The sequence below is a fragment of the Cannabis sativa genome, chromosome 3 (assembly GCF_029168945.1).
Source record: "Cannabis sativa cultivar Pink pepper isolate KNU-18-1 chromosome 3, ASM2916894v1, whole genome shotgun sequence".
Classification (NCBI taxonomy): Eukaryota; Viridiplantae; Streptophyta; class Magnoliopsida; order Rosales; family Cannabaceae; genus Cannabis; species Cannabis sativa.
The window spans coordinates 6,219,899-6,245,045 of NC_083603.1; the positions used below are offsets into that span (position 1 = coordinate 6,219,899).

The following is a 25,147-nucleotide window of genomic DNA, read 5'->3' on the forward strand; positions in this document are numbered from 1 at the left end:
ATAATGTTAGGATAAGCAAAAATAATTTTCTGATTAATGGATTACATTTACATGCATAGTGGAAATCTTGGATGAGCAAAAGAAATACTTTTGCTTTTGTATTGAAAAAACAAAAAGTGAAAGTGTTACTAGCTTATTTGATAATGTAACTTTTTTTTTTAACTAAGGATAAGATAGTTGTACTACGATTAGTGTTACAAATATGGGTCGGGCTTTTCGACACGATACGAGACCGAGAAGTATGAACATGACTCGGTACAAATATATGTGTACTTAGACACGACACGACCCGACACAAAAAATTATGGGAGTTTTACAAAAATATTGAATTTTGAGTAAAAGTTTATAATTTTACTGCTACACGCAATTTTTTTTACAAAAATACTCTCTTTATAAAACAATCGTAAAATTACAATATAGAACAATTAAAAACAACAGTGGAACAATTAAAAAACAACCGTGGAACAACAATAAAAACTTAACACAATACACAGTATTTTTGAAAAACAATTCGCCCTATAGTAAAATAAAGTGGGAAATTTTAGTATGTGGTGTAAAAGCTTCAAAAATTATAGATTTAGACACAACGCGACACAAAAAAGAACTTAAGCACGACACGACACGACACAACAAGCTCAAAAGCATGACACGTTAATACGAATATTAGCTCGAAAACATATCACATTACAAAACTCAATAATTTAATAATAATAATAACAATAATAAATATTTATTTATCAATTAAAATGATAATAATATTCAAATTATAATAATTATAATTATTATTATTTGATTGTGTAACAATTATTGAAAAAAAAAATAAAAGTATAAAATACATATATATTTTAGTATTTAATTAATCAATTGTAATAAAAAAATATAAAAATAAAGAGCATGAATTTTAATCATTATATAAAAAAATTAATATATTTAAGAAAAACAAATTGCCTCGAATAAAGTACAACACAAAATTACCAGATTTGTAAGTTCACAAGAACCATATTTTCTTATGACCAACAAAGTAACCCAAAGTTTGAAAAGCCCAAAAAAATGAGCTAGACTAACACGACTCGTATTTATTGTGACTGGTTTGATTTTTTTTTCTTTTTTTTTAATGTTTTTCATACCATTCAAGCCACGTAGTTTAAGTCCAATTCTAATTTTCTGGGATACGTAATTAGAAAGTGACAATATTAAGTGAGAAGTAATATTAAGGGTTTAAAGAAAAATGAAAGCTTTTCAAAAGATGAGAGCAAGTATAGCAATATTAAAGGAAATGAACTAAGAAAAGAAAAGAAAAACATAGAATCAATTGATTCTTTCTTAAAAACAAAAAGCAATGGACTACACTACAAAAGAATCACAATTTTCCTTCTAAGAATATTGAGCAAAAGTACTAATGTAAGATGGTCCAAAATTCATAAAACATAAATAAGTTAAGTGTAATAACATCTCGAGTTATTCAACTATTTACTGACAATTATTATTTGTCCATTTTATTCCAATAATTAATTCGAATTAAAAATAAAACAAGAATCATAAATAGGCCTGCCTCATAGTACAATATGAAAAAACACAAACAGTTTCTCATTTCCTGTATCTTAATTCTTAAACAAAGTTCAAAAGCGATACATATACACCATTTTTCACAGGACCAAAAAATAAAGAGATAAGTAATAATAGTCAAATAACCACAATATATATATATATGTAATACACAATGACCAAATGAAAGAATTATACCTCTGCCTATTACTGCCTTTAGAACTCTACCATATTTTGACCATTACAAGAGGCAGCAGCAGTTACAAGGGGGAAAAAAAAATACTAGAATGAAAACAAAATCACTCTCGGCGGCATCACAATCAATACCGAATCAATCTAACCAGGTAAGTACCATGTTCATCAAAGGAAAATTATAAAAGAAGAAGCTAATATGGAAATCAAGGCAAGGCATTGCGTACCAATTAAAAAAAAACCACAACTACCCAACAAAGAAATATTATTTTATCAAAATGAATGAAGCACCCCTAAGTTAGGATGCAAAAGGAGCAGAAAACGCACTCGATTTTAGTAAATTCAGTCTCAAAAGAGATCGAACTTCTTCTTCTGCATGTCTTGCTTCCATTTCGGCAGTTTATAGAAGGCTGCCTTTGTGTTCCCAAATATAGTTTGGAACTCTTCATCTGAAAGATAGGCCTGAAGGGAAAAAACATAGAAAATGTCATTAAATTGAAGTACCGAAATGAAATGAAACATTTGCAATGGGAATGAGACTGACCTCTCTTCGCTTGAAATCAATTCCAGTAACTGGATTTTCAGATTTGGCTTTCAGTTGATCATAACTGAATGTACTAAGGTTACTTTCACCATCGTTTTCAAACTGCACTGTTTCTTTCTTTGGTGACTCACTGCTGTTTTCAGATACAGCTGCTACTTCCTCTGCTTCTTTGACTTCCCCACCATCCTGAGAGCCCTCTGTTTCGGAATAGGTAGTTTCACTTTTGGCTTCAGCTGGAAGAATTGAAATGTGTCGAGATCTATAATTTCAGTTACAAGAGTAAACATAGGTTTTTTTAATTCAGAAGTGAATGGCTCTTACCAGGGGCACTGGTTTCTGAGGGAGGACTTTGGGTAGGAGAGTCATCAGGTGACTTCTTTTTCTTTTCGGCTGTAAGAACTTGCGAAAGAGCAGCAACTGCTGCTGCTCTTTGTGAGCCTTGACTGGGGCCAGCAGGCCTAGGAGCAGAAGATTTGTTTCCTGATGATGAACCGAACGCAGATGATAAAGCAGCTAAAGCTTCAGCTCTTTGCCTTGGTCCTTGACCAGAACCATTGGATTTATCCTGGCCCTGATTATAGCACATGCATTAAATTAATAATATTAATAGATACAAAATCCTCTACCATCATATGCAAACATGAAAAACGAAAAACAAAAGGCAAATGAGCCACGCCGGAATAACTTGATAGGACAAGTTATTGTTTTTCATGAGGAAATATTTAAGGGAAGTCATCAGGCCATGCACGACAAAGATGTTGCAGTTAACAACAAGTTAATGAGACAAAACACTGAGCAAAAAACGATTTGAAACTTATTAGATCAAGACATGATAACATCATAACCAGAATGGGGATATTTAGTTACCGGGGGTGATTTTCCAGAGGATGGACTAAATGCAGAAGATAAAGCAGCTAAAGCTGAAGCCCTTTGTGTTGGTCCTCCTTGATTCCCATTGGACTTTTCCTGGTTAAGCGTAAAAAGAGAGAATCAGTTACATTTATAGTGGGAAAAACTGATTTTGCAATGGGTACATGTCCTGAATAATAGATGCTTCTGCAAATAGATTAAGCAAATTTTGTATTGCTCACCTCCACAGTACTACCAAACCCAAAGAAGATAGACACCTTCTTTTGGAATGAGTTGCCCTGAATCTGCATTTCATAAAAACCATGCATAAGAGATGGTGTTTAAAGAGCCTAGAACATGCAACAAACATGAAAGAGAGAAATTTGGCTACATTCGTTACTTGCAAAAGATAATTCAAGAACAAGAACCCTTGTGATCATTTGACCAACATATTATGGGACATTCAAGATTACAGATGCTCTAAGTTTACATATAAAACCACTTAATTTAAGGAATTGCTTGTAGGATTTCAATGTAACTTGGAGATATAGTTCACACATGATCTAGTCAAGGAATTCAAAATTTTATAAAAATTAACTGAATATTAAGTGCAACTAAATTAAGATAAGGTGGAAGAAGTGACATGAGTTTAGAAAAGCTTAATGAACAAAAAGAACAGTGCTTTTTTATGGCATCTTGCATCAACAAGTAATAATGCCTGTGAAATTTGAAAACTATTTTTTTTTATATATATAAATAGCATGGTGTTCCCCTATTAAGTAGGGAAGCCATTTCAGGTATTCTGTTCCCCTTAATTATAGACATCAAGTTAGCAGCCATAAAAACAAAAACAAAAAAGCATAAACCAAGAATTGACTTTGTAGATTTTGCACATACGCTGGCTTTTGCAAGATCCCATGAAAAGTAGGTAGTGAAGAAGCAAGGTTCATTTCCTTCAGTAACTTTGTACAGAGGCACATTAGGAGACAATCCCTCCAGAGATGCAGCCATCTCTATGTATTTCTGCAAATGTATTAACCATTTATGAAGCAGTTCGTAATAGGGAAAATATGAGAAAACGCCAATTGATTACATATTACCTCGCCAATTTCAAAAACACTTTGCTTTTCTTTAGAATCTACACACTGACCAACCCAGATAAACACTTCAGCATGTGTGTCAAGTATCAAGATGTCTTCTGTTAACAGATCATCTTGTGAGAAGTTGTATACTTCCTCCACCTGCCAATTACATACAAAATTAATTATAACCACAAGCACTTTGAATCAAAATACAATGAAGTTTGAGTTGTTTTTTATGTTCAAACTCACCTGAAACTTTCCTGGGTGATCCATGTGGCAAGGAAAGTGATGGAAAAAAAGAAAGTTAGAAAGTACTCAGCTGGTAAACTAGTAAACCAAGATATCAATTCATTATCTTAAGAAAGAAGAACACTGCTAACGATTTGACAGGATTGAACGGGAATCACTACCTTTATTGAATGAGAATGTGAATAAGTGTGGATCTCTGACTGTCTCTGTAGAAACTTTTTTACTGGTGTAGCTTTGTTTTCCTCCAAGCGCAAACCAGAAAGCTGAGCTTTCAGTTCCTTCTTTAGCATGTTTTAAAGTAACTCCTGGCTGAATAAGTAGGAATAAACAAATAATTAAATTGATATATCATCAATATATGAAGAAACTCTAGAAACTTATGTTTCAGTAATGCTCAAGCTTTAAGAGGACCTACAATTGTATGACTCCAATCAAATAGATATCTGCTAAATTATTTAATTCATGTCATTAACATTTGCCTAGAAGTATACCTTCATAAACTCTGCAACTTTCGAGGCCAACTGTTGCTGTTCAAACGTGCATTGGTTTCCATGCCAAGTGAAAAATGAAGAGCCAGATTGTAGGAGGAAACACTCAGCAGAGTTCAGTGATGCTGCTACCTAAAGAAAAATGACAGATATATTAAGCAGAGACCACAATTTATAGTTACTTGCTGGACATAGATGAAAATATCCACATATTTTGCAAAATGAAAGAGCAGTAGGTTTCATGAACTTCTGAAACTTAAATTTTGAAAGGTAAGTGTATCATTTCTCTTCTGTTCTCTAAGCTTTTCGGTTTGACTTCCTGTAAGCTGAACTTTGTGAAAATATGCAGATGGAAGTGAATTTGTGTGCACTTTGATAAGAGAAAGAAGAGATCCATATCAAATGTAATATCCCGAATAGTACAATTAAGGATAGGCTCTTGCGATGCAATACACTACTGATAAAGGTTATAGTTTCTTATCTTATTGAGAAACCAGAAAAATATTTTATGGTACTCTGTCATTGAAAACTTTCAGTAAGGATTCTAACTAAATGACAGTTTTGGGAAGTTAATTCTCACAACCCACCTGAGGCCAACAATCTCTATAGATATGGGATCATCAAATCCTAAAGACAAAATAGTCTAGATTATCACAGGGATAGGCAACACCATGAAACTTCTACTGGAAAGAAAACATACCGCATCAACTTGGACCACTTTATTTTTATGAATGGAAGTTCCAGAAATCCTAATCAAAGCGATACTGTCTGCTGTGTAAGTTTCATCTGTCAAACCTTTCTCTGCAACATTTTTTTTATAACCAGAGCTCAATCCACCCTGAAAACAAAATAAAGCAAATAATTGGTAAATATAAATCACCAAATTAAATAAAACCAAATGTGTATAAATATATAACTTCATTTTTCTTTTTTCTCATGCTAAAAACAAAAGAGCATTGTATCCTATTGTGGAATTTACAATTGAAATGCAACATGAGGTAAAATTTTAAGCAGAATACCTTCAGCACCACCATAGGCTGAAAAAGAGCAATAAACTGGGGTGGCTCTTTATCTTGAAATATCCGACCCTGCAACAAATACTGTTACTTTCAAGTCTTAAATTCATAATCCTGACTTGATAATAGATAATAGATACCTGAACAGGTCTCCCTTTCAGTGAGTTGGACATGGTATTTGCCAAACGAGAAGCCATTTTCCGATCTTCCTGCAAATAGTAAACAATTCTGTTTTATTAAATTGGTGGAAATAGACACACAAGCTTTGACCAATCAAACATGGCCAAGAACATATGGTCTTCAACAAAAATATGGCAAGAACTTTACTTTTTCAAGCAAGCTTATTACTATTAACAGATTTAAAGCTATGGTCGGTTTCAAATTTGCAAAAGTATCTAACATTCAAATCGAACAAAACATATATGAAATGAAACTCCTGCACCATAATTTAACTAAACATTGATTTATACTAACAATATAAGAAAAGAAAAAAAATAAAAGACAAGCAAATGCTCTGAAAACTAATAAAATAACATCATGTTATAGTACAAGTAACAATGGAAAAAGATAATCCAGATAAAAACAAACCAACCAAATTGTCATAGAAAATAATAGTTTAGAATTGTTTGCAGAAACTGTAGCTATGCAATGAGCTGACCGCCTGAGTCTCATTCTAAAAGATACCAAAATGTGAAACATTCCCATAGATACCTAAAGTTATTTTAAAACTAGCTCTTAGTTGCCCATTTTTGTGTGAATGATCTTTGCTTTGTAGCAAATATTACCATAACCCAGGGTTGATAATGTTTAAGCTTGGTTTCTATGTACACAGAAATTATGTATAATAATATACCGAAATGGAACTTTCCTTATATTTAATTCTCAAAATAGGAAAGTATGTATGTTGCTTACCTCAACGCTATCCTTTCCAAACCAACAGCACAAAAAGTAATCTTCTTTCCTATCACCTGAGTGATAAGTATAAAGAACGATGTAGCAATCTCCTCTATAAAATTTACCAATGTCTTCTTTGGGCAATGGAGTTTTGGCACTGCCATTGATGCGCCATACCTTGCAATTTTTTTTTTAAAAAAATAATCAAAAGACATTGATATTAACAGCCATAGTTATTGTTATGATATGAGACTTTCTTTCAAGGCAATGAAGTGCCAACCATACCTCCATCTTTCCACCTCCTTCAAGCAAAGGTGGGACTTCCTCACTGACAGGGGCACTTTTTGTCATGCCCTTCACACCAACACCTTGTTGCTTCAGCAAAGCTAACAGAGAGAAAAAATACCATTAATCGAGCTAAGCAGAACAAATCCGGTCCACACAGCTGATGAAAATGATTCAATACCTGCAACTTTCCCTCTTCCTTCCTCTGCACCAGGAGCTACAGATCCCGATGGCCAAGACTCAAAGTTTGATTTGAATGCATGTGTCTCATAACCTTGAATAAGCCGGGTTATACGTGTTGCTTTTGGTCTATTTTGACTAGCAACAAATTCCTGGTGGCAAAATTGTGGGTCAGAAACCCATATTTTGTTCAAGGGGAAGAAACAGATTTTATATTACTACCTCAGCTGTTTGGATAGCAGCCTTTCTCTCCTCTAGCTGTGTAACTCGTCCAACCCAGACGAATATCTCAGCACCGCAGTCCAACAGATAGCATTTGTTGTTTTCCAAACTGGATTTCGATAGTTCACCTTCAACTATCTTCACTTCATCAGTTATGCTACAAAATTAGTTGACCAAGTTAGGACATCACATTGACTATTTAACCCACTACAAGACAATAGCATAAAGATTAACAGTGACATGATTTTCCTAAGCACATATTAGAATATGACATCCCTACCATGAAATACAAATTGTTTCTTGGCATATATAAATTATATCACAAAATGAAATCCAAATTAGAAAAATGAATACACTAAAGCAGATGCAAACCATAAATGCAAAGGCTTGTCAAACTCTAAAATAAAAATTCGTAGTGACAGCATGTGGAATCAAGTTAAATTACTCACAAACAGAAAGTCTGACTACCATAAATACATGGCAAAAAGTGGACATACTAACAAAGTTCATATAAACACTTGACAGAAAGATGACTAGAGTACATGATTTATACACCCAACCCACATCTACACACTGGATAACCTTTCTGAAGAAAGATGTCAATAAGAGATTGAAGTATAATAGACAGGTTAATGTTCAAAAGAAAATTAGAAATGGCATAACGAGTTCAAAATATCTCTCGTGCTCCTAATTCTAAAATGCACAGAGAGAGAGAGGGGAGGAACCTATAAAGTTTAGCAGGAGTAGCCTCTGGAATAATATCATCTTCAGAGACAACCTTCTTGCCAATTGGAGCAAATCCACCAAAGAGGACCCAGAACTCGCCTGAATCCGACTCTGTATCCAACTTCCCATCATCTAGAAAGGTGAACACGTGTTAAGACCAAAGTATATGTATGAAAAGGAGAAACTGTAAAATACAAATATACTAAAAGGCTTAAAGTCATAGCAGAAAATGCAATCATAATGAGGAGAAGAAAGCAAATTATAACCATTATGCATGACACATATATTATTTATCACTATGATGTGTATATAAATACAGACAAGGAATATGTACTCACCAACAATGGCAACATCGGAAGTCCCACCATGATATTTTTCCTTCAAAAACTGAATCACTTCTAAAGCCTTGGCCCTTTCCTGGATATTTGAATTTGCACCATTGAACTGATAAATCTTGTTCTGGGTGTCCAAGATGAACACATCATCATGGTTCAGTGAAGAACGCGCAAAAGGAACCTGCACCAAAAAAAAAAGAAACAAAATTGTAGAGTGGTATTTTGTGAATTCATGCAGGCTTATTTTATACACACACATAAATAAATAATTAAAAATTCTCAACTTAATATACAGATCTCATTGTTGAAAGAATTCAAACCTGTTTCATTCTGACCACTCGTTTTCCTTTGCAGATGTACAACCTTGTTTCAAATTCCTCCTCCTCAGGTTTTGTAAATCCAGACGCAATACCACCCTCTAAAGGTATGATACAAGGTTTGAAGTATGATAAAAACTTGTCAGATTCATGTCCTTGAATTTCTCTATGCTGCACTGCCCGTCCACCAAGGGATGCATCGAGTTCCACAGTCTTGATAGCTGCAGTTCCAGATTCATCCTACAATAAAAGTAACATAATCATGTATAAGAAGTTCACGTTAAGTAAAACCATTTCTATGAACTCTTTTTTGAGGATTTATTTGAAAGTGATACTAACACAAACTTGAGGCAAGAGGTAAAACACACCTGACTGGTATCTTTTCCAATCCAAAAGTGTATGTCGTATACATAAGCACCGCCTCTGCCTTGTGATGTCTGAAAAATTAAAGCAGTCATATAATTGCAATTTTTCCACCATACTACTAGACATTGTTCACCATAATCTTACATTTTTTCAATACAAAACTAATTATTCTTCTCACAAGACCTCAAAAAAAAAAACGATAGCTGTTTCAAACTATGCCCAGAATAACACAAGAAAATTGGCATCTCGAAATGCAGAACATATTCTTAATGCGTTTCGACACTAATTAGTAACCACTTATCAAATATATGTTTTAGGTATATTCTCTTGTGATGTCAAATGAAATATCTAGACTGATTTTAGTCCACACAAGAGAACATGTATGGTATACAACATTATAGACCAACTACATACCTGCAATACGATGTAAGAATCCCCAGAGTAGAATTTTCCATAATCAGACTTTGGTAGAGGAACGGGTTGAAAATTCTCAATCCGCCAAATCTCAGTCCCACTAAGGAGATGTTAAGGTTAACACAAATGAAATCAAAATTTGAAAGAGACAACTTAACTTCCCTGGAAAAAAGAAAAAGATGAAGTGATAATAACAAAACATGCAGTCAACTGAAAGCAGACAAAACACACGTCTATTTTCTTCAGTGATGAAAGTCAACTACATAAAGTTTGATTCTCTCTTTCTTTGGAAAAAGAAAATATTTTCACGTATTTATTTCTTAAGCCATGTTTCATGTTAAAAGGATACACTCTCTGACCCACTCCTTGAAATGCAGGATCCAAAGCTTTTGTGGAGCTAGACATTGTATGAAATCCTTTGTAAGCAAAGAAAAAAGAAAGATACTTTTAACTTCCTGTGTTTTTCTTTGTGGAAGTTCTTCAATATATAACTGCAAAAAACAAAAATCATTCCACAAAATGTCAAGAAAAAATAAAATAAAATAAACTAGGAGTTTCTTAAAAAAAACTTTTTCAATGAAAAATAAGATTACACAGTTCCAAAAATCTTTAAAATATTATTTTCTGATATATATATATATATATATATATTTACTCATCAGGCAAACTCGAATTTTTGAATTTCTACAGAATAACAGAAATTAGAAGTGGGTTTCTAGTATAACGTGTGTATTAATCATTGTATTATTCACAATAAATATGTTTTTTTCTTTTATAATTAAAAACAAGCAAACACAAATATATTTTTTGGTAACAGCACATGATCAAACTAGAATTGTGTAGAAAGTAAATAAAGTTTTCATGCATATGCATGCAAATATACTACAAGCAGTGTGTTTGGAATCCTGTCAATCTAAGGGAAGACTAAACTGAGACTCTATTTTTAAAAGTTATTCAATTTGGTATCAAGTTTCTTCGGCATACTTATATTGAATACTATGTCTAAATTATTACTTTGTTCTGATGTAATCCATCTTTCCTAAAATCCACTCCACACGGTAATGGAAAACAGAGTCCTCCCAGCAGTATTTACCCCCAAAAAAAACTTCTTTAACCTCAGTGGCTGTTTTCCTGATGACTTCCTTTCACATGATATATAATATGTGAAAAAAATAATCTCAACAAAAAAACCCCAACCAACTCCTTATTTCCTATTTTTTTCTAACTACCTCTACCCCTTTAGATTCGCAAGATAATCCTACAATATATCCATCTTCTTTCTTATCCATCTTACTATTTCAGTCAAGCATTTGAGTGTAGCCTTTACATGAAGCTGATTATCCTTGAGAGTATTCCTGCTTTGAAATCTCTTTTACTTTCTATACAGGCTCAGCTAGATACCAGGGGGGATGTAAATCTAATCAAGAAGCACCTCTTTTCTTTGAAAAATATAAAGTTAGAACTTGGTCATCCACCAATCTATATATGTATCTGCATCTTAGCTTAAAGCTTGATGATGATGATTCTAAACAGTCCCCTCTTAGATGATTCCCTCAAATAACATGCATAGTCAGCAGTATTTAAGAGAAGTCTCCTTCAGTATCTGTGTTATTGACAGAATTCATACTACCTCATAAAAGCATGCCACGAAAAAAGCTCACCTGTTCGTCCCACTAACAAACTTGCCAACTAAAAAACAAAGAAATTTGTATGCTTTGTTTTGCAAGACTTCCCTCTATTACAAAATTCATACAATGAATAAACATGAGTAATCGCATTCAATGTCAAACTCTATCCTTATTCTGCAGTAAAAACGAGAATCTCTCTGTTCATGCATGTCTCACTGCTCCAGATTACCTTACAACTAGAATCTCTCCAACTTAGTAAATCAAATATCCAATAAAAATCCATCATCATATCATATCCCCAAGTTTCCCAGCTCCTATGAGAAAAGGATACCCCATCTAACCAAACAGTGAACCTTTAACTTAGCGACCAAGAACACAGGAGAATGATCATCAAAACACCAACAAAAACTAAATTAGAAGAGTGAAAAATGTTTTAAGTCTGTTACATTTTCAGCCTCTCCAATCCAAATGAGTGTAAAATAACACAAAATTAACAATTTTAACTCAATTAAAATTTGAACCTGTATTCAGATATTTTGAAATTTGTGTTGTTCTGCACTCTTCAGAAAAATACCAGAAAAAAGAGAAACCAGATAAGGTCTCATTCTACATATCTTTTCTAATAGATCTTCTTAATTGTATTGCTGAACCAATCATACTCGCAAGTATTTACAAAACTATTCAAAACCTCTGAATAAAATCAAAACTGTACAACATAATGTAAAAACGAAAAAGCAAGATCATCACAGAACAATCAAAAGAAGACAAAAACAACACACACGATCAAACACTAAAAAACAGAAACAAAAAGAAAAAAATCAGATCAGACATCCAAAACCAAAAACAGCCAAAAGTAAACCTGAAAACAATTTCCATATTCAACTCAGCAGATCAATCAAATTGAAAACAAAAAGATCTGCTTACAAATTAAAACCGGAAAATTCAATCAAGCTGATCGCGAATCAGATTGATCAAATGGAGAAATGAAAATTAAACGTACCTGAAATAGATCTCTGTATGAATATGAGATGATGATAATGATAAAGAGAGAGAGAGAGAAAGAGCTGGCAATAAAGAAAGGAAGAAAGAAAAGTGAATTATTGCAGTGTGTGTTGGTTTTTCTGTGTGTAGCTTTTTAGGCTTTTGAGATTTGTAAATTTGGAGAGAGAAAGTGTTTTTTTGCAGAGGGAAATAAAGAGAAGAAGAAGATGATGATGATGAGAGAGAGAGAGAGAAGAGAGAGAAAGTTGTTATTTAAGGCTAAAAAGACCAATGAAGATCCGGTGACGGGGGCACCGGCCATGTTGGCTACTTATATGGATTTATTATTTCTTTTTTTAAAAAAATAATGGATTTAGTAAAAAAAAAAATGGATCTTATGTTTTTTTAGTTATTATATTTTTGTCTATGATGTATGCTAGAAACACAAAATTAATTAGAATTATTTCTATAAAAAGTTATTTGTGAATTTTTTTTTTTTTTTTAAATATTGTATTTTTATTTATATCAATTGTTGCAACTCGGTTAGAAGAAGAAATTAATCTTTATAATTAGAGAAATTGAGATTATGAATTCTTTTTTTATTGGAAATATTGAAGTTTTATATATTTTTTTTTTGTAAGGATCATTATAAGTGCTGTTAGAAAAAGAAATTAATCTTTTATAAATAGGGAAATTTATGATTTTTTTTTAAATATTGTATTTTTTTATTTTTTTTTAAGAATTATTACAAGTGCCGAAGAAATTAATTTTTTTTTTTGGGTAATAAGAAATTAATCTTTTATAATTAAGGAAATCGAGATTTTGATTTTTTTTTTAAGAATTATTACAAGTCGCTAGAAGAAGAAATTAATCTTTTATGATTAGGGAAACCGAGATTATATTTTTATTTTTTTTTAAAAAAAATGTTTTAGAAAAGATTATATTTTTTTTTTACATAAAGAAAATTGTAGAAATTATTTTTATAATTAGAAAATTGAGATTATTTTGTTATTATTACATTTTTGTTTATGATTCATGTTGGAATTAGAATCACAAAATTAATTAGAATTATTTCCAAAAAAAATGTTTTTGAAAATATTACATTTTTATTTCTAAGAATCATCACAATGTGATCCGAAAAAGAAATTTATCTTTTATGATTAGGGAAACGGAGATTACATTTTTATTTTTTTAAAAAAAATGTTTTAGGAAAGATAATACTTTTATTCATAAGAATTCTTAAAGTCTTGTAGGGAAGAAATTAATATTTATAATTAAAACATCAGAGTATATCCATTTTATGTTAGAATCACAAAATCACTTAGAATTATTTCCCAAAAAAAAAAATGAAAAAAAGAAAATTATTCGTCATTTTTTTAAAAAAAAAATATTACATTTTTATTCTAAAGAATCAATATTAGGTCGAAAGAAGAAATTTATCTTTTATAATTAGAGAAACGGAGATTACATTTTCATTTAAATAAAAAAAATAATACAATGTTTTAGGAAAGATTTTACATTCATTCATAAGAATCCTTAAGTGTTGTAGTAACAAGAAATTATTTGTTTATAATTAGAAAATAGGAGATTATATATATTATTTGTTAGTTATTATATTTTAATTTATGATTTATGTTAGAATCACAAAATTAATTAGAATTATCTCCAAAAAAAAATTATTTGTCTATTTTTTTTTTGGAAATATTATAATTTTATTCTTAAGAAATCAAGAATCATCACAAGTGTTGTCTGGAGGAAGAAATTAATCTTTTATGATTAGGGAAACAGAGATTATATTTTTATTTTAAAAAAAAAAACAATATTTCAGGAATAATTATACTTTTATTCATAAGAATTCTTAAGTGTTGTAGTAATAATAAATTATTTTTTTATATTTAAAAAATCAGAGATTATAATTTTTTTTGTTAATTCTTACTTATTTGTTTATGATTGATGTTAGAATCACAAAATCAATTAAAATTATTATAAAAAATATATAATTTTTTTGGAAATATACATTTTCATCCTAAGAATCATCACAAGTGCAATCGAATAAGAAATTAATCTTTTATGGTTAGAAAAGTGGAGATTACAATTTTGTAGGAAAGATTATACTTGAGAATCCTAAAGTGTTGTAGTAATAAGAAATTAATCTTTTATTATTAGAAAATTGGAAATTATATTTTTTTCTCAATTTTTTTCGTCAGTTACTTTATTTTTGTTTATTTAGGTTAGAATCACAAAATCAGTTAGTATTATTTTAAAATAAGAATATTTGTCTTTTCTTTTATAGGAAATATTATAATTTTATTTATAAGAATTATTATAAGTGCAATTGTAAGAAAAAATTAATTTTTTTTATAGTTTTTTTTTTTTTTTGAAAATTAACATTCATTAATTATAAAATTAGCCATCGATCATTACATAAAATATTCATAGGGATAGATGCCACATCAAAGCACCCAAAGCGGTTATGGAAAAACGTCCATCTAGCCAAATTATGAGCCATAAAATTACAGGTTCTGGCAGTAATACATAGTAAACATCTAACAAAAGATGAAACGATTCTATTACAAAATAAGGAATAGTTCTCAATTTCCCATCTAGGGTCGAAGCCATTGAGTGAATTGATCACTACCTTAGAATCGCTTTCAACTAGGATGAAATTATGTCCTTTGTCCTTTGCCACTTCAAGCGCCAAACAAACTGCAGCTGCTTCACCACAAAGAGCGTCTGAAAAGTCCAGTTTTGTCGTGTACACCCAAATCACCTTACTCAGATAGTCTCTTGCGATGACTGCTACACATCAATGCTCCCCACCCACTCTAACATCACAATTTAGTTTAATCCAGTCCTGAGGGGGAGGCTCCCAACAACGAGTTGGTTCGGTGCAGGAGGTGGGATGAGAGAATCTCTGTAGTCCGCATAGGAGTGAGAAATAGAGTCAATACATTGATTCACATTATCTATCCTTTTGTTATGTACCTTATCATTTCGAACCCGCCAGATCGTGTCTGTCACAATAGAGGCATAAAGAAACACCTCATCAATATTTATGTTTCTGCTCTTTAGGTTCCATAAAAATTTAACCCAGTCCCACATATGGATCCCTGATCCAGAGACAGGGAAGAACCCCAAGGTGAGGACCGCCAAAGGTGGAAAGCCATGTCGCAAAGAAGAAAGAGGTGCTCCATGCCTCCTCCATTCCACAAATAGGGCATGATCTATCGACAATGTAGAAACGGAAATTACAATTGTGAACAAAAAAGAAACAATCTTTATAAAAAATGTTATACTTTTATAATTATTCATAAGAATCCCTATGCAGTAGTAAACACATTAATCGGTGATTCTAAACATTTTTTTGTTTGTTTATAATTTATGCTATAATAATAAAAGAAAAAAAAAAGGTAAATATTATTTTGGATCCTGTATAAAAGTTATCAATTGGACATTCTGTTTTGTTAAATGATAAAATAAACTTGTATTTTCTAAAATGGTACAAATAGAACCATGAACTGAATTTTTGTTAAAATAAAATTTAATAATAATCCGATTTAAAGGTGTTATGACAAAATTGTTTATATTTTCTTGTATCTATTAGTGTTTGTCTTCAAGTTGGTTATATTATATATACAAAAAAAAAAAAAGTTGTCAAAAATTAAGTTTAGGGTCCTATTTTTACTATTTTAAAAAATATATGGTCAATTTTATCATTTATCAAAACAGAAGGTCTAATCGATAACTTTTACAAAACACAGTGTCCAAAATAATATTTGTCCAAAAAAAAAATAAGAAAGCGCTTTTATTGAGAATCGTCATTTGCCATAATAACAAAATATTAATCTTTTATTATTAGAAAAATGGGTAAATTGCGGCATAAATACCTAATGTTTTAGATTTTTTACACTTAAATACCTAATGTTACAATTCTCTTACACCGTTACTACCACTTCCGTTAACTCATAAATATGGAGACATGGAGGGTTCAGATACATTATATTTATTTTTTATTTTATTTTAAAACTTAATATTTTTAATATCACAATTTTCCCATAACAATTTTCACATGATATTGGCACTTCAATTCGATAATCATATTTCATATACTACACTGGTTCACTCAGTTATAGTAATTTAATATTGCATTTCTCTTATTTTTTTTTAAAAAAAAATGTAGTATTTAGTTTTTGATATTAAAAAAATTAAATTTTAAAAGAAAATAAATAAATGTAATGCATTTTGGCCCTCCACGTGTCCATATTTATGAGTTAATAACGGAAGTGGTGGTAACGATGTAAGAAAATTATAACATTAGGTATTTTTGCCTCCAAAAATAAACATTAGGTATTTAAGTGTATAAAATCTGAAATATTAGATATTTATGCCGCAATTTACCCTTAGGAAAATTATATTATATTACATTTTTTTCTAAGGAAGGTAGACAACAGAATTTGTTTAACCTTAAAAAATATGTTAATGCTTTACGCACTTCTACTGCAATTTTTTCTTTTGATGATTTAATTCTCGATGTCTCTTGTTTTTTTTCTTTTTTTTCCTAAAGTGACTTTATCACATGTTAAGTGTACAGTTAATTCAGCTGCTCACAACTTAGCTAAGTTTGCTTTAGGGCTAGAAGAAACTTGTTTTTGGTCTGGGATCACCCCTCAACCTATTTACTCTGTTGTTGTATGTGATTATCAGTTTAATTTATAATAATAGTGTTTATTCTCAAAATATATATATATATAAAAAAAGAAAGTATAATTACATAAAATATTAATTTTTGTAAAAAAATTACATTTTTACATTCAATTTTTTATATATATTTTTCACTGTATTTTATAAAAACACAAAAAAAATTACATGAAAGTAACAAAAAAATAGCATCAAAATAATATAAAAAATATGGATATTTACAGTGTAACCCTTTTGACATTTGCAATTGTTACACATATAACCCTAATAAAAAAAAAAGTAGCGGCACTTATCTTACGATTATGTTGCAGTCGTACATTAAGTGTTAGCTCAAAAACACGTGGCGACATATTTCTTTAGCTTATTTAATACGTGGTCTAATAATATGTTGCCACGTGTTTCTGAGTTGACACTTGATGACCAAAAAAATGTACGACTGCAACAAAACCGTAAGATAAGATACTTTTGCTACCACTTTTTTTATTGGGGTCATATGTGTAACAATAATAAATGTTAAGTGGGTTTCGACGCAAAAATTTCTAAAAAAAATATACAAATAAAAAAAAAGTGCGGGTTTTAAATTTTCCAATCCAATCTGTAAAATGCGGGTGCGGATTGGATTGGATCGGCCATTTTATGAACACCCTTAGTTGCAATTAAGTTGCACGTTAGTTGGCTCGCAACAGATATAAATGTTGCATTACAGTTTTAACAGCAACCCACAATCTATGCTTCTTGGGATTAAAACCTTCGTCTAATGCAACCTTCGGTTAACCACCCGACAACCTTCGTCTGATGCAATCTTCAATCAACCACCCAACAACCTTCACCTTCGTCTGATGCAACATTCGGCCAACCACCCAGCAACTTTCGTCTTATGCAACCTTCGGCCAACTACCCAGCAACCACTCAGCAACCATCATCTGATTGTGTGAGTGATAGTGTAAGAGGTATTTTGGTAATTAAAAGTACATAAAAGGTATATATATTGTCCACACATTATAAAGATATTTTTGTAAACAAAGTGTCAATTTATATTTTTCATGTAATAATTCCTACTTTAAATCTAAATTATTTTTTCATAAATTATTATTAGCATAGGATGAATTCATTTTTTTTTTCTCTTATCTTCTTAACTAAATGAAATATAACCACAGGGTATATTTGATTTTTTTCCCTTTTGGTACGGCCTTTATACAATATTAATATTGTATATATTAATATAAATAAATAACCTTTATTTATCTTTTTTTTTTTGTGTGTGTGAAAACATTTAAATAAATGTTATCCTTCACTCTTTGCCCAAAAAAAAATATATTATCCTTAACAAAATATATAATTAGAAAAAAGTATGCTGAAATATAATGTATGAAATTATAAATACATTTCTAAGAACAAATAAATGAAGTAGCTATATATCCAATCCAATTATTATCCCTTTCTAATAAATGGATCATGTTAATGCAACCTACTAGTATAACTTCTCACCAATTGGACAACTTATGTGATTGATAGCCATTCTTCAAAGTTTTTAAAAATAAAAATAAAGAAAAACCTTGCTAACAAACAACTATAAATAAAATTCAATGTAACACTATAATATGGTATTGGTTGATTATGTCTTTAATATAATCGTATCTTTTGTTTTATTGCATTGAAGATGATATCTGCACTTCAAAATTGGACAATTGACACAACTCCAATCATCTTTTGGGAATTTTTCCAAAAATAAAAGTTTGAACTTTGCCTCCACCTAGGTGCTACAACAAGTTCCAAATTTAAAGGCTCTGAGTACATACCTACTATCCAATATCCATATATACGATTTGTTTAAAATTTTATATTTTAAGTCGTTTTTATAAGTTATTATTATACGTGTTTTCTGAGTAACAAATGAACGGGTCAAATTAAGTGATACATAGAATGGATAAAGAATAATCTTTTTGTTCCAACCAGGACTATCCAGCCTTCTTTAAACTCCTTTGTGGCATTGATCGGGAGTGATTTATGATCTAAGACAGGATTTTATGGTTGAGTTCTTATTATTCTTGGGATTTCCCTTTGACAATTGATTCTTTTTTCTTATGTTTTTGGTGGCTTCGTGATTCTGGTGTGGTTCTGATTTAGGGAAGATTTACAGGGCATCACTCGGTGGTTCTTGTGGGCCTTTGCGGTATCATTTGAGTCTTCTTGGTTGGATGGGATCTCTTTAATTAGGGATTGTCTGTCAAAATCAGGGACAGTTATGGTGCTTCAAAGGCTTGTCAGCGAGAGATCTGCGTTGATCTCTTAATTGCGATGTATGTGGGTTGGGGTGAGGTTTGTGCTCCGCTGGGTTTCAATGGATGTTTAGGGGTTATCTCCTGATTGGGGTTCACACGATTTGGGGCAATGCTTTGGGGGATCGAGTTGTCTTGTTTCAGAGAAGAGGGATCAGTCATTGTCAAAAAAGGGTGTCTGGTCATAGTTTAGTACCCAATTTTATCATGTGTTGTCGTTGTTGGGTATTTTTAATTTTATTGCAATAGTTTTCATTGTTCTAGTTTATTTTATTATTTTAATAATGGTATTCTTGCACGACCTTACTAGATTAGTAGAGATTGTTATTGATGAAGACCGTTAAGGAGTTTGTTCTCTTTTCTATAGTCAGTATTTTGTCGTATCATAACTTTTCTCTTTGTCGCTCAGATCTACTTATTGGCCATGTGTTTCGTGCTCTATTCCTTAGTAATAGAGCGTCAAAACATGATTGGTCGTGTTATTTTCTTTATTTATTATTTAAATAATGGGGTTGATATTTTCTAATATTTATTAAAAGACAATTGGCTGATAGCCATTGATAGGTAGACTGCTGGTGGTTTATTTGACTCTTAGTTGAGGTTGTTGTTAGCGTTTTCTTCCATACTATTGTTAACGACTTGGTATGTCTATTATTATCGATTTGCTCTATGAGTTTTATCATCGTGTAATAGACTTTGTCCAATTTACCTATTAATAGATATTTTTGTTTTCTCTAAAAAAATAATCTTTTTTTTTTTGTGGCTTTTATTTTGTGCACTCTATGTCGTCTTACTTTAATAGTCGTAATACACTTGCCAAAGGAAGTAAAATGGAGAAAATTAATGTATGGGAAGGGAGACGAGCAAGATGAAGGTATTGATTCATGATCTTGTTTGGTAGAAAGATTCTTGACTAATAGTATGAGAAGTATTTTAGTTAAATTAAAAATTATTTTGATCAATAATTAAGTTTAGGATTCCAATTTACACTTTTCAACAAAATATAGAGTAAAAAAAGTAATTTTGAAAAAAGTAAAAGTAAATAGAGCAAGAAATAAGGATTAATCGTATAAACCCTTGTATTATTAATTATAATTTATTGTGTTTCAATAATGATAATTTGTGAACTATATACATCTTTTTTTTTTTTCTTTTCTTTTTTATATAAAATGAATTTTTTGAGGCCTGTTAAAAATTAGCATGCGATATGTTGTGTTTATTGTATACTAAATTTGGGCACAATAAATAAGACAATATGATCAAAGTTATGCCAAATGAAGAATGTTAATGTAGTTTTTTTAAAAGATGCACTTGATGTGTTATCAAAGGTAGTTTATAATATCAATATAAATATCAACAAGTTGGAGGTAAGAAAATAAATAAATAAAAAGTAAGACCATGATGGGATTAGTATCTAGAAATTTCCATGGGAGTCATAATTGAAACTTTTTTAAAAATCAATTTTAAAATAGTTTGATCTATGTGACAATGACATGAATATGATACATGAATTTGGATATATATTAAGTTTGAAGACATATAATGAAATAAATAACTAAACCAAAACATTTTTTTTATGGTTTTGGATATTATTCTTATGAGTTGTCTTATATAGACTTACAATAAGGAATTAATTGGTGGAAAAATATGAGGGAAAATGTGAAAATGAAATATGTAAGAGATGAAAAGATATAATTTTTCAAGTCTTCAAATAATAAAAATTAAGAAAAAAAATAGAGTTTGATAATAATTAACTACTAATATTTTTTATTTCACAAATCCAAGTTTTTTTTTTTTTTTTTGAAAGAATGTCACCAAACCAAGTTGGTAGTATAATATAATTTTATTATTATTTACATTAGAGACACATGTGTGTCGGGCAAGCTCAGCCCATACTTTTGTAGACTTTTCAAATGAGTCATGTTGTGTCATACTATAAAAAAGTATGAATTGTTTTGTATTTTACCATCCTAATATTTTTGAAAGGTAGACCCACCACAATCTATATATCGAGTATTTTTGTGTCGTGCCTTACGATCCATTTTTCTTAAATAGGTTAATTATTTTTTTATATGAGCTCAAATTTGTACTCTATTTTTTCACATATGGGCTCAGATTTTATATATTGTAATAGAGAAGGTTTCAATGGTTACATTAAATATGTAATCATGATAGTTGCATTTACTTTTAGTTGTTGGATCATTATTAAGCAATTATGATTAATTTAGATTAAATAAAAATAATTAATAAATTACTTGTAACCTGATAGTAATATACTTTTATTTTATTTCCTTATAAATAAAAAATAAAAATATTTATAATATTAATTATCAAAAAGATCTTATTAGATATATCAATTAAAAGTTAATTTATTTTAATTATATAGTTAATTATAATTAATTTAAATTTAAAAATAAAATTTTTATCTATTGGTAACTTAATATAATAGGTTATAAGAAATGTAATCATCATGGTTACATTTTTAATGTAACAATTGAATAATCATCTATATATTTTAAGAGAATGAATGAGCTAATTAAATTATGTATTTTTTTTTTATAATTTTAATTATTTTTCTTATAATTTTTCAAAAATATTTCACACAATCATATACAAAAAGTTTATAATTTTAGAAATTAAATCTTTACTAATAAATACTCAAATTTTAACTCACAACTCTAAAACTAATCAATATTTAGTTTTAATTATAATTTAGTGTTATATTTTAGTTTCATAATCATTTGATTAAATATATAGTTGATAATTTGTTGTGTTTTCTATTTATATTTACGTGCTATACTTTCGAGCTCGTTATATTGTGTCATATTTTGGTGTCATATCATGTCGATCTAATTTGCAACATCGTACTATATTATGCTATAAAATCATACTCGTGCCTATGACAAAAAGCACAACTCATCCTTATTTACAACACTATTAATTAACTATCTACCATATAACAATTTTTTTAAAAAGAAATGGTTGAAGTAATAATTTTGATTTGAGTTGAGGGTGTTTGGTAAATAGGTACAATAAGTAGGCAATTGTACTAATTATGTCCCCACTACAACATCATAACATAAATATTTTATTGTTTTAATCACAAACAATACATATCTTTATTCATAATTTATAGCATAGGAATGGAATGGGCATTGTTCTCCTCTACATTTTAATTTTACTAACACAAAATTATATGTTTATTTATTGCCAAAAGTTGGAACAACACAACAGTCTTTTGCTTTCAATAATAATTTTTTTCTTCTTTACTTTCTCTTTTTGTTGTTGTTTTCTATGCAAAGTTTAATCTATTTATTTATCCACAATATAATAGCAATGCTCCACCAACAAAGGGGCAATAATCCTTAGTTAGAGACTCAATGAACAATGCATTGTTTTATAATGTGATTCTTACATGCAACACTGGCCATAGAAAATTATTATGTCTTCTACACTTAACATTTTAATAATTCATTAATTTTTTTATAAGATAAATAGAGATTCTCTTAAATTGTCAAATGATATTATTGTTGGAGATGTTTTTTTTAATAAAATAAAATACTTCGAGCATTCGAATAAAACTTGGAGAATTTAAATAAAATATGTGTACTCAAATAAAGGAAAGATTTTATAGTGATTTAGCAATAGTAATATTTACAACAATTTTAGTATAAACTATAATTTATTATTTTTCAACTTTTGATTAATATATAGGATCGGTTCTAAACTAAGGCAGGTTAAACCCACGCCTAAAGCCCACTCCTATTAAGAGTCAAAATGAAAAAAAAAAACTTTTAATAAATATACATATTTTTTTAATAATTTTTAAAAATATCATTTATTGTTATAAAAAGGCTCAAAAAATTATTTTTCCTAAGATCCAAATTAACTAAGGGCTGACCAATTGTCACATAGGTAAATAGGCGTGCTTTTAATATTTACAACAAATGAAAAACTAACTATTTATAGCCATATTTTGTTTTGTAATTTACAAAATTTGATCTTACAAGTTTCAACTTCACCATTGAATGAGTCCTTACATGCTTGGAACAAATAGAGTATTCCATCACGAGCATTACCCTTCACCTAGTTGCCTCATGTTTTTATCTGAGTTGGTCTCTCCTTTGATTATATGAAAAAATTAATGCTAACACACTTGGTTTTAGTGTCGATGCATAACCAACATGTTTAATATTAAGACGGTTAATAGCTCGCACATTTGAGTGTAATAAAACACATTATTTAACTTCATACTCAATCTCAATTATTAATCGTCTTAATATTAGGATTATAACTGAAGTTATTGAGCACACAATAGTGTCAACTGTAAAGAGGCACTCCACTGAAATTTTAGTCAAATGCGTTGATTAATACTGTTAATCGACGCCTAAAGACATATTTTAGTGTAGTGATTGTTCACACTGACATTGTTATAATGAACAAGACAATAAATACATATTAATAACAAAATTTTATTATTAATTTTTATTCCTATTAATTAATACATTATATTTAATACCAAATTTATTACTTTTCAAGTTGTCCAACCCTCCAATATAACAATTTGACTAAATATTATATATTTTTAGTATGTGATTAATACTATATAGTTAAAGACTAAAAAAAAAATTAAGATCTATAACAAATCAGAATGATCAAAAAATTATAAATTAAACAATAAATTGATCAAATTTCATTAAAACAAGTAGATATTTCATTACATATAAAAATATGTATCTTTTAATTAATTAAATTAATCAAGTTAACTCTTTCAAATTATTAAACCATTTATAAGAAGAAAAAGAAAATATTGAGAGTAACTTTAAGTTTTAATTTTTTTTAATTTTAATATGAGTGGATACATAAATTTTGTGAGTGTAAATATGAAATTGGACGAATTTTAGTTTGAATATTTATTGGACAAATTACTGAGTAAATAAATGATATGACCTACCAAACATGACTTCTAAACACCCCCTAACTCATAGATTTTGCCCACAAATTAATGCGCACATTACAATTAAATATCTTTTATCTAAAGGCTCCACTTCTATACATATAATTACTATGTTAGGTAATTATAATCACACAAATTAGTATTGTAAGGCAGCTAATAAATTAGAGGACAATAATGCATTTGCCTCAATTTTTTTTTTAAAAAGTAATAATACATATATGTGCTGCTGTCAACTTTCTGTTACAACCTCTTAGTTAACCTTCACGCACAAAAACACACGTTGGAATTTTTTTTTTTTCAAATTTTTTCTATGTCGGTGTTCGTTATGCTTACAAATATCATCTCTGTAAATTTTTGAAAAATTTCGAATAATTTACAGTACCAAAAATATGTTTGAGGTTTTTTGAACACGCTTGGTAAACTGAAATATCGAGAACTCTGTTTTCGGTACTATAAATTATTCGGAATTTTTGAAAAATTTACAGGGATGATATTGTAACTAGAACGAATACTGCTATAAAAAAATATGAAAAAAAATATTTCGGTATGTGATTTCAGACGTGAAGGTTGACTAAGAGATTGTAATAGAAAATTGTAATTACCACTCCTCGTGCATAAATACAAGGAATTTGTGATAAGCTAATCCTTTTTTACTCGTAAAGACAAGTAAATAAGTTATGACATTACTTTTTTTTTTAATCTTATAACAGAGCTCTTGTGATAATATATTTTTGCTGTAAAAACAAGTCTAAATTTATTTACAGTACCAATAAGACAATTTAAATTTTTTATGGAAATTATATTTTTAGCACAATAAATTATTTTTATTTTTAAAATAGTTTATACAAAATACAATAATTATAAAATTATATTATAACTAATTTACGTGTTAAATATAAG

At 29.6% G+C, this 25,147-nt stretch overlaps 1 protein-coding gene across 1 annotated transcript; it reads right to left on the reverse strand.

The window, feature by feature from the left end:
- Positions 1 to 1,566: 1,566 nt before the first annotated feature.
- LOC115709883 (villin-3) lies at positions 1,567 to 12,617 on the reverse strand. The gene is made up of 24 exons (XM_030638127.2): positions 12,333 to 12,617; positions 10,054 to 10,195; positions 9,705 to 9,804; positions 9,293 to 9,361; positions 8,928 to 9,164; positions 8,611 to 8,788; positions 8,272 to 8,404; positions 7,547 to 7,703; positions 7,326 to 7,476; positions 7,145 to 7,245; positions 6,878 to 7,036; positions 6,106 to 6,174; positions 5,969 to 6,037; positions 5,650 to 5,787; positions 4,953 to 5,081; positions 4,623 to 4,770; positions 4,462 to 4,472; positions 4,231 to 4,371; positions 4,028 to 4,153; positions 3,373 to 3,435; positions 3,149 to 3,247; positions 2,603 to 2,852; positions 2,282 to 2,514; positions 1,567 to 2,199 (listed from the first exon to the last, which is right to left on the reverse strand). Exons 2-24 carry the CDS (start codon positions 10,107 to 10,109, stop codon positions 2,086 to 2,088), a joined length of 2,931 nt encoding a protein of 976 aa, XP_030493987.2. The 5' UTR covers positions 10,110 to 10,195; positions 12,333 to 12,617; the 3' UTR covers positions 1,567 to 2,085.
- Between the last annotated feature and the right edge of the window lie 12,530 nt (positions 12,618 to 25,147).

Coding starts and splice junctions, on each gene's coding strand:
- LOC115709883 (XM_030638127.2), bottom strand. CDS start 10,109: ATGTCTAGCTCCACAAAAGCTTTGGATCCTGCATTTCAAGGAGTGGGT. Junction 7,704..8,271: donor ACTCCTGCTAAACTTTATAG/GTTCCTCCCCTC, acceptor CTAATTTTGTAG/CATAACTGATGAAGTGAAGA. Junction 2,200..2,281: donor TTGATTTCAAGCGAAGAGAG/GTCAGTCTCATT, acceptor TTTTCCCTTCAG/GCCTATCTTTCAGATGAAGA.